The sequence below is a fragment of the Brassica napus genome, chromosome A4 (genome assembly GCF_020379485.1).
Source record: "Brassica napus cultivar Da-Ae chromosome A4, Da-Ae, whole genome shotgun sequence".
NCBI lineage: Eukaryota > Viridiplantae > Streptophyta > Magnoliopsida > Brassicales > Brassicaceae > Brassica > Brassica napus.
In genome coordinates this window covers 5,180,322-5,189,959 of record NC_063437.1, presented here as the reverse complement: position 1 = coordinate 5,189,959, position 9,638 = coordinate 5,180,322, and the positions used below count along the sequence as shown (strand labels likewise).

General features: G+C 41.5%; 3 protein-coding genes across 3 annotated transcripts; all 3 read right to left on the bottom strand.

Moving 5' to 3' along the window:
- Positions 1–1,861: 1,861 nt before the first annotated feature.
- Positions 1,862–3,629, bottom strand: LOC106445760 (plant UBX domain-containing protein 16). Its single transcript, XM_013887386.3, has one exon. The coding sequence runs from the start codon at positions 3,372–3,374 to the stop codon at positions 2,136–2,138; it is 1,239 nt and encodes a 412-aa protein (XP_013742840.2). The 5' UTR covers positions 3,375–3,629; the 3' UTR covers positions 1,862–2,135.
- Positions 3,630–4,794: 1,165 nt separating this feature from the next.
- LOC125608136 lies at positions 4,795–5,193 on the bottom strand. Its single transcript, XM_048778081.1, has one exon. It carries the CDS (start codon positions 5,191–5,193, stop codon positions 4,795–4,797), a length of 399 nt encoding a protein of 132 aa, XP_048634038.1.
- Positions 5,194–6,009: 816 nt separating this feature from the next.
- On the bottom strand, positions 6,010–6,983 carry LOC125608135 (glutathione S-transferase T3-like). The gene is made up of 2 exons (XM_048778080.1): positions 6,157–6,983; positions 6,010–6,037 (listed from the first exon to the last, which is right to left on the bottom strand). Exons 1-2 carry the CDS (start codon positions 6,981–6,983, stop codon positions 6,010–6,012), a joined length of 855 nt encoding a protein of 284 aa, XP_048634037.1.
- Positions 6,984–9,638: the final 2,655 nt, after the last annotated feature.

Genomic DNA, 9,638 nt, shown 5'->3' with positions numbered 1-9,638 from the left:
CTGAATGCCTATCTCCTCCTTCCTCCGATCTAGAACTACGACCAGGTTCGTCAACAGAGATAGGTACCTGATAATTCGGATGACGATACGGTGGAGGACTCGGATCTGATACCTCTATACTCTTCGAATCCTTCTTCGCGATCAGATCACACAATCTTTCGAAATTCGCCGTCAGCTTCGTCTGCAGTTCTTCATAACGATCGATCGATTTCCTCTCCAGATCTTCAATCTTCGACATCGTTTTCTCTTCCGACGCACGAATCGTCGCTCGAAACTCGTTGTTCGTCTCGTATTGCGCCACCGTATGATCTCGCAACGATTTCGCCAGTGATTCCAACGTAACTGGCTCATCCTCGCTCTGACTCCTCAAAGCTTTCTTCATCCCGTCGCGATTGTTTTCTCCAGAACGCTCACAACGCACCAATTTGATAGGAACTGGATGTATATTTGATGTATAACCGCCCAACCTCCCTCTCTTGATCTCTTATATAACGAGAATCAAGCCAAGTACAAATCAGTTTACAATCTCTCAAGCTACAGTCACAGGCCTGAGCCAAAACCTCACTAAGAAATCTTTATTAACACTGGGTCCCTTTATATAGTAAGGCCCAGTCACAATATCTCTTCAAACTAACTCTAACCGCCACTCTCCTTCTCTGATACCAGCTCTATCTCTTGATCAGTTCCCTCCCTTCTCTTCCTCCTCCTCGTATATACACATATGGGCATATCATATTACTATATATTTTTCTGTATCTTGACAGAGATCTTACCCGATTTTTAGTTCATTAACATATAAGTTTGACTGTTTTATATCTTTATTTTTGTAGATTGTCATTGAACTATTTTATAATAACGCATGTGACATAATCTTATTGGGTAAAAGTAACTTTTTGTAGCATATAATTTATTTTTGTTTTATAGACTAGAAAGATTACTGTGTAAATATTTACACTATACGTTGTTGGATAGGTTTCTAAGACTTATATCAGGTCACCAGTTGATCAGCATTCCTAGCTATTACTTGGAGCTTCCACTTTACTATCAAAAGAATGCAAAACTGGATTGTGAACCTCTCATTGGCAAAATCTGATCTTGCTTTCTCTCTTGGTCAAGCAAAGTTCTTTCTTTTACAGGTGTTGGAGCCAAAACCGCAAGTAGACACTCTTAATGATGAATTTTAAATTTATCGCCCATAGAAAATTAGCTGAAGCAATTTGTGTACAATGAAATGATATGTGCGAGATGGTCCACGACATTATGATGTGAATGCTGTAGCAGGATCCTGGGGTTTGGTATGAGTAGTGAGGTGCTTGGTTTATTGGAAGGTTCTTGGATTACATATAGATGGACTGGTTTCTTGAAAGGTTCTTGGATGACATATAGATGTAAAAGACTAGATCTATGAGTCAAATAAGCCATGTCCTGAACTTATTTAGCAATCGTTTTGATAAAATTTAGAAGTGCATTAATTTTTTTTATCAACTGTATATTATTTGTAAAGATTCTCTTGTATTGTTGTGTTCTACTCTCTAGTTTATGTTCTCTGTCCTACTATAGTAAAAAAAAAACACATTGTGTTTTACTTGTGTTCCAAAAAAATATAAACATTATGTTTTACTTAGTGTCGGACCATTACAGCTATAATGGATTGGGATATCATAAAACCTATTAGCTTTTACACAACAACAACATCAATGTATATACTTTTTTTGGTGCAAAATATCAGTGTATACATTGAAGCTGTAAAATGGCTCGTATAGTTCAAAATGCATTATATTAACTTGAAACCAGTACAATACTTCATCGTCTAGCGTCTAGAAAAAGTATATATTGCGGTCTTAATTTTGGAACAGAGAAATTAGCAATTGATAACTAGCATAATCAATAAGGGGGAAATTTACAGTGCAGTTGAGATTTCAAGAACCAGAAATTAGCGTGTTAAGTGATCTGGAAGGGTGATCTATGTTGTACAGATCGTAAAGTTGAACATTTTATCTGGTTTTACCTCTTTAGAAAAAGAAGAAACTGAAATTTTACTAGAACGGTGACTACTGATTCATTACAAGGAATTAAGAAGCAGAAAAGAACAGTAACACGCTCGAACTAAAACTCACAATCCTTTTCTTGTCTTCTTAGTTATAAAGAACCGAGATCATCGAATTAGCGAGTCCAGATTCCTCAAAAGTCGCATAGAGTCCATAATCAAGAGTCTTTGAAGCACCAGGAATCGCTTGTACCAACTTAAACGTCTTCTTCTCGGAATCCACCATCTGAGAATGACAGAAAGACCAGAGAAGCTGAATATGTTCGGTCTTGAGAAACTTCCTCTGCTTTCTTCTCCCATCTGGAAACCGAACACATAGACTGCACACAAGGCTTTTATCACAGTCTACTGTGGGCTCTTCTGTCAAATCCGGTAACTCAAAGATGCCATCATCATTGTTGCTTGAAGAACACGTCTCCACCACGTTTTCAAACTCTTCTCCCCAAGAAGGACCCTTGCTTGAGGACCAATCATCCTCCTTTTCAAACTCTTCACCCCAAGAAGGAACCGGGACTTGATCATTATTGTTGCTTGCGGAACAAGTCTGATCATCCTCCGTTTCAGGGTATCTGTCCCTTATCAGAGAAGCAACATGCTCATGAGGACCAGCCTCCAAAAACCGCGACAAATCCTCCACAAAGCTCTGAGCATCAACCACGCCGCTCCACATCCCCATCTTCTGACCCGTGACGGGATCGATCACAAGCACCACAGGTGGAGCAGAGTCGATCTTGTAGAAGTTCAAGATCTTCTTCCCTTCGATTGTGTTATCATAGACCTGCCACAAGACGAAGCTGGACATAACAGCTTCCGAAACGGTATCGTTGGACCATAAATCACGATTGAGCGCGTGAGAAGCAAACTCTGTTCTGGACTGGAGATTCACTAGCAACCATAGATTCTGCGTACAAGAAGTTGACTTCGCTTCCTCAAACGTACGACCCTCGAAAAGCAAGTCTACAGGAGGACGATACATGGAAGCCAATGTCGAATCTGATTCTCCACCATCGAACGTCGTTGACTCGTTACTTTGCTCCGCGGCATGAGCTTCAACGGAAGGTTCGTAGGTGTTGCGGAGGAGAAAAAGATTGATGGATTCGTCTATGTTCCAGTTCGTTGTCTCCAAGAACCTTTTTGCGGTTTCGACGGTCTGACCGACAGCGACTTCGAGGAAAGAAGAGATTAGTTGATCATCACGTTGTTGATCGATAAGATTCGTGGAAAGTGTTTGAGGGGATTCGTTGTTGAGGAAGAGATTGTTGATGTCTTCGTCAAGCTGCGACCTTGTTGTTATCACTCGGTTTGTCCTCGAAAACGTTATCCCCATTGTTGATGTTGTGAGAGATATTAACAAGATGTAGAGTTTGGGTGTGTTTATATATATAGATAATCCAGAAAGAGAAAATTTGTTTCTATTGCCTTTTCTATTTATATAGATATTTAGAAAGTGAAAACTTGTTCAGATTTCTTTCCTTTTCTGTTTATATAGTAATTTAGAAAGAGAAATTTTGTTTAGATTTGTTTCCTTTTCATGCAGGCCGACTCGAAGCAAATCGTGACCTATGTGCAATCGTCTCAAATATGGAAATTGGACCATTTTTTTACAAATATTTTTAGATTTAGAGCATATGCAATGGTCATCCCCCAAGGGGAGTCCTTACCATTTTTTTATTATTAATTTTTTTTTTTTTTTTTTAGATAGTTAAGGATTTATGTTAAGAAGGTGGGTGCAATGGTGATATCCGATTAGGAGTCTTTAGAGAAAAATTTTTTTTTAAAAAAAATGAAAAATTATTTTAAATTATTAGAAGTAAAAATATTACAGTACATAGAATTTTTTAAAAAAAAGATACAATGACAAAACTTAAAAGAGCCAATTATTAATCTTTTTCACCAAATTTGTTCCAAATATTTTCGATTAAATCATTATTCAATCGTTCATGTATTTGCCTATCACGAAGATCATTCCGATTGGAAAACATATTATTCAGATTTGTAGGCCTCTCGGTTTCGACCTCTGAACTTCTGGTGACGTTTCCTTCTGCAAATTCTGAAATATCATAACGAATGTATCCATCTCGTTCATTTTCGACTATCATGTTGTGTAGTATGATACATGCTCTCATAATCTTCCCTATCTTTGCCTTGTTCATTGAAAGAGCCGGGTTTTTCACAATCGCAAACCGGGCTTGTAGAACTCCAAAAGCCCGCTCCACATCTTTACGGGTTGCTTCTTGAACTTTAGCAAATAATTCTTGTTTAGGAGTTTGGAGGAGTGTAATAGATTGGATAAATGTTGACCATTTTGGATATATCCCGTCTGTGAGGTAGTACGCCAATTTATATCGATGCCCGTTGACCACGTACTTTACCCTGGGGGCACGACCTTCTAAAATGTCATCAAAAACAGGAGACCGATCGAGAACATTGAGATCGTTTAAGGTACCTGGAGGACCAAAAAAGGCGTGCCATCTCCAAAGATCTTGTGAAGCTACAGCCTCTAATACAATTGTCGGTTTTCCTGATCCACGCGTGTATTGTCCTTTCCAAGCGGTTGGGCAATTTTTCCACTCCCAATGCATACAGTCAATGCTCCCGACCATCCCAGGAAACCCACGTGTCTCTCCAATATCGAGAAGTCTTTGAAGATCCGCCGGTGTGGGTCTTCGTAGATACTCTTCTCCAAACAACCGGATGATTCCATCAGTGAACTTATGTAAACACAAAAGTGCAGTGCTCTCACCAATTCAAAGATACTCGTCAACCGCATCAGCTGCAGAACCATAAGCAAGCTGACGAATTGCTGCAGTACATTTTTGAAGCGGTGTATGACCAAACCTCCCGGTTGCATCTTGTCTATGTTGAAAGAACGGAATGTTCTCTGAGAGTTCATAGACAATACGCATGAATAAATCCTTATTCATGCGAAAACGCCGTCTGAACTGTGCCGAGTATGTCGCGTCTACGCTGAAGTAGTCATTCCATAAACGGTTATGGCCTCCTTCACGATATCGTTCTACATAAGCACGTCTCCGTCGATTATTTGGTTGGGGCTCCACAATATCATTGTATGTATCTTCGACGATTTCGTCGATAATATCATCCAATCTTTTGTCGACATCATCAGATGATGATGATGATGACATTAGTAGATATTCCTACGGTGAAAAAATATTATTATTTTCAGTTGATCAAAAAGTATACTAAGAAGTAATTTAATGAATTATTTTGACTTTACATACCATACTACAAGTTTACAATTTTAATGAAAACATACTGGCTGGACAATAATTAAAGAGAAGATGCTTCTTATTTTATTTTAATTTCTTGATTTCTTCCTAATCGTTACGTTTGAAGAAATATTTGCCGGGTAAGTTCACAAGCTATGTACAAGCTCCACATATTGACGTTGTCTACGATTTTCCCATTGGTTTTTACATATACACTACTTTGACAGCTTCACTTTATCTACCATAAGCTATGTACAAGCTCCACTTATTCTAAGTTCAACAACTTCAAATGATTGAAACCTACTCAAGTAATAAAAAACAAGTTAAAGCAATAAAAAACAAGTTAAAGCATACTGCGTGGAAGTAAGCAAATTCGGTGATTCATTCAACTACATGGCACATAAACCCGTTTGCTTTTTGTTTTTGAAGAGAAGATGTAAGCAAGAAACAAGTGCATGAAAAATAAATTCAAGCTTAAACAACAAGAACCATAGTTAAAGAGTAAACCTGAGTTGAGAGCTATTACAAGAGTAGAAGGAGATCTTGGTTCACAAATATTACAAAGCTTTCTGATGTTTAGTACAATGAGAAACATAGAGAGCTTTTACATGGCCGCGTACTTATAGTAGAAAACAACTACCCCGTCACTTGTGAGCTGGAGCTACAATCCAAAATGCTCTCACTACTCCAAATGTATCCGTGACTACTTCATCTTGCTAAAGACCAAAACACTTAGACGCCCGTGACTACTTCACCTAACCTGCAACAACATATTAAAAACATGTTAGCTTAGCTGTAAAACAACATGAAACAACATAGTACACAGGGACTACTAAGCAACCTCAATCAACACAGAGTTCACATCATATCATTTCAGACATTAGCTTCAGTTTAAGTGATGTTTCGATATCAGATAAAGGCTCTTTCATCGCCAGCAAGCGATCAAGGAGTTTGTTTTTTGAAAGTTTTTCCTTAAGTTCTAACACGTTCTGAAGCTTGGACAACTCTTCTTCTCTACCACTCTTCTTCTTCTTCTTACTGCCACCTTTCGCAGCCTTTACCCCGATTGGTCTCTCCTCTGGATCTCCCACGTCCGCTTCTTCTGTATCAACCTCCAAGACGGACCTCCGCTTTTCCTTTCCACCTTCCTTAGCCACATAAATCGAGGCCCATTTCTGGTCATGCCTCAGCTCCCTCCAGCAGTGATCAAGTGCGAACTTGCAACCATACTTGGTGAAGTATATATTTAATGCAGCTTTCATCAGATCATCATCATTTTCCCCACTTTTCTGCGCCCTCAAAGCTGCATCATAGCATCCAGTAAACCTGCATACTTCCCCGTTGATCCTACTCCACCTCTGTTTGCAAGAAGTAATCTCTCGCGGTGTTTGACCAACGAGCAGAGGGCTTGCGTTGTAGTACTCTACAATACGCTTCCAGAAAGCCCCAACTCTCTGCTCGTTGCCAATGATAGGATCCTTACTGGTGTTAAGCCAAGCACCAATAAGGATCTTATCTTCTCTAGGAGAATATTTCCTCCTCTCAGCAGGAACTTGGCTAGGAGACTCAGCAGGGACTTGGCTAGGAGACTCAGCAGGGACTTGGCTAGGAGACTGAGCAGGAACTTCAGACCCGAACCAATAAGGTTCGGGTGACTCAAGGTCTATAGGTATTTGACTATGCAGAAGGTTTGTGAAACCATCCATCTCTCTAGTTTTTATTCTGTGTTACTCTAATAATTACACAGAGGCTTAAGTAAGCCATGTTTATTTATTATACAATTAAAGTTGAGCAGTTAGGAAGATGGGAAGCAAACTACAAGCATTTAACAATAATCAAATCCTAAGTACTATACTAGCAAACAGAGGTGATGATAGGAAGCATACTAGCCTATTTAAAACCAATCAAATCAAACGGGGTGGGAAGATGTGGGAACCGAAATTCGCACTGTCGATTTCCGTTTAAATAAGGAAACTAAGAAAACCCTAGTTTCCCAGAGGACCCGGATATCTGTTAATTACCACACGTCAAGCAATCAGAACACGAGAATAACAACGATAAAAATAAGAAATCGAAAAGAGAGCAAAGTAGATCTTATTCCGAATCTGCGTATGAGCGTTACAACAAGGTATAAGCCTGGGCTCGAGAGCTGTCGGCGAGATTCCTAGTTCTAGCAACCCTAAGACGGCTAAACCTAATTGAGTCGCAGCTCGAAATAACAAAAACGGAAAGTTGCCTAAATCGCTCTAAGTGCTAAGTTTGCTCTGAAAAAGTTCTTTTTCTGCTCCTCGCCTAGGACTCCTTATATACTAGCTCCAAGGTCGGTTTACGCTTTTACTCTTCTGCCCTTAAGCCGTCATAGCATAAAAATGGAGATATTCCATTTTTCCCGATCTTCACAATTATCTTCAAAACTTCCGTATTTATCCGCGGAAACTTGACATTTATCCTTCCTCGCGGGCCAAGCGTGAACCATGCTGTGGTTCACGGGCTTTTGGTTAGGAAAAATCGTAGGATGGGCCTCGAGTCGTGTTTTAGGTCCCTTTGGGCCGTCTTCCGACTCGACACGTTTACTACGAGTTTTCCGCGGTTTCTAATCCGCGAAGTTTGATCGATGAATTAGAATAGCGGGAAACATAGACTGAGCTTGCTACGGTCTTCGGGAGATAGCATTCGAAGGTTTGACGAGAATGCAAGGACTGGTGTCGTATCGATGTTCGGAAAGGTTCAATCGCTATACAGCGACCGATCTTTGGCTCGAGCTCGGTCGCTACGTAGCGACCGAGCGGAACGATCGCTTGGTCGCTACATAGCGACCGAGCTTGGCTGAGCTCGACCGAGCGGGACGATCGTTTGGTTTGAATCCCAAAGAATACTTCTTCGTAGAAATAACCTCGTATAGGTTATTTTTACGAAAATTATATCCCTTCTTTTACTAACTCTTTCGGAAATACGATCTCTGAGGATTTTCGGATGGTAATTCCATCGTAACTGTTTTTGACCCCAACAGTTAGCCCCCCAGCCCGTTAGGATCATGCATGGGGGGATCCTAGCGTGCGGTTAGGCATGTTTGGCAAGTTAGGCGTGATGGATGGAATTAATATACGAAAGTCCGAGCTTGAATAGTAAATCCTCATGTCTTATAAGAAGAGAGGTAACTTGTTCCATAATTTTTTCACTTTCTTGTTTTTCTCTAAGACCTTTCAAAAACTTTCTATCTTTCTCTCCACCCTTTTCCTCTATTCTCTTAAGAGAAGTGTAAAGATGTCGAGCAAGAAAAAGATTGCGAAAAAAGGGTCTTCGTCCGCGAGTCCTTACGAAGAGCTCGTCGTTCCGAAGACGGAGTTCGTGCCTCACTCGGTGCATCCTGCTGAGAACGAGGCATGGTGGGTTGCTCATTACGGCTCGTTGATCCCTCCCAAGGAGAAGCCATTCCCGGTCCTGGTCCATCGTGGAGTCGAGGGAAAGGACGCAAGTAGGACCACTGACGAGTTTCTCGCGACGATGCGGTCGTTCTACCGCATCCCGGATGTTGTGGAGTTCCGGGTTCCCTGCCGCGGGGAATGTGCTAACAACCCCCCGGAGGGTTACTTTACTTGTTATGAGGTGTTCATAGTGCGTTGTCGCCTCTGGTTCCCCATACCCGAAATTCTCGTCCGAGTGTTGGACCGTTTTGAAGTCGCGATAAGTCAGTTGACACCCCTTGCCATTCAGCACCTTATTGGGATCTTGATCCTAAGCTATGAGCATGGCCTTTCCCTTTCCGTCGATCATTATGAAGCGCTTTTGAGGCTTCAACTTGTCAAGGATACGGATAAGCATAGGTTTGTCCCTCGGAAATTTATGTCGGTGGTTAAGAAGTTCATTTCGAACTTCAACTCGTGGAAGAAGTTCTTTTTCTTCGTTCGTTTGGACGCTGCGTCCGTCGAAGAGAGTTGCATTCCACTGTTCCGGAGGTTGCCGAACAATCGTCCCTTCATCAATCCTCTTGCTCCGTTCCCTGAGGATATTATCGCGGTGAGGGATCTTCTCAGGAATGGTCCCTTCTTCTGGACTTCTTTCACGCCGAGAAGGGTTCGGAAGGCGCTGAAATTTGTGCAACCTGGTCCAGCTTTGGACGCGGATACGGGAAGTGACTCCGAACCCGACGGCCAGAGTCCCGTTGAAGCTCCGACAGCCGCGCCGGAGTCGAGCTCTTGGAAGGGAAAAGACGTCGATCTCGGCGACATAGAGTTTTCGATGGATGACTCTATGCTTCCAGGATGGGATCCGAACCTTGCTTACGGCGACGGAAGCGGTTCGAGCGAAGCCCCCATTCCGGACTTCGATGATTTCTTTGCTGGGCTGCCATCGGGTTTCGA

Excerpts from the sequence above, each read along its gene's own strand:
- LOC106445760 (XM_013887386.3), bottom strand. The coding sequence starts at position 3,374 with ATGGGGATAACGTTTTCGAGGACAAACCGAGTGATAACAACAAGGTCG.
- LOC125608136 (XM_048778081.1), bottom strand. The coding sequence starts at position 5,193 with ATGTCATCATCATCATCATCTGATGATGTCGACAAAAGATTGGATGAT.
- LOC125608135 (XM_048778080.1), bottom strand. The coding sequence starts at position 6,983 with ATGGATGGTTTCACAAACCTTCTGCATAGTCAAATACCTATAGACCTT. Across the intron at positions 6,038-6,156 it reads TCACTTAAACTGAAGCTAAT|GTTAGGTGAAGTAGTCACGG; the intron begins GTCTGAAATGAT and ends ATGTTGTTGCAG.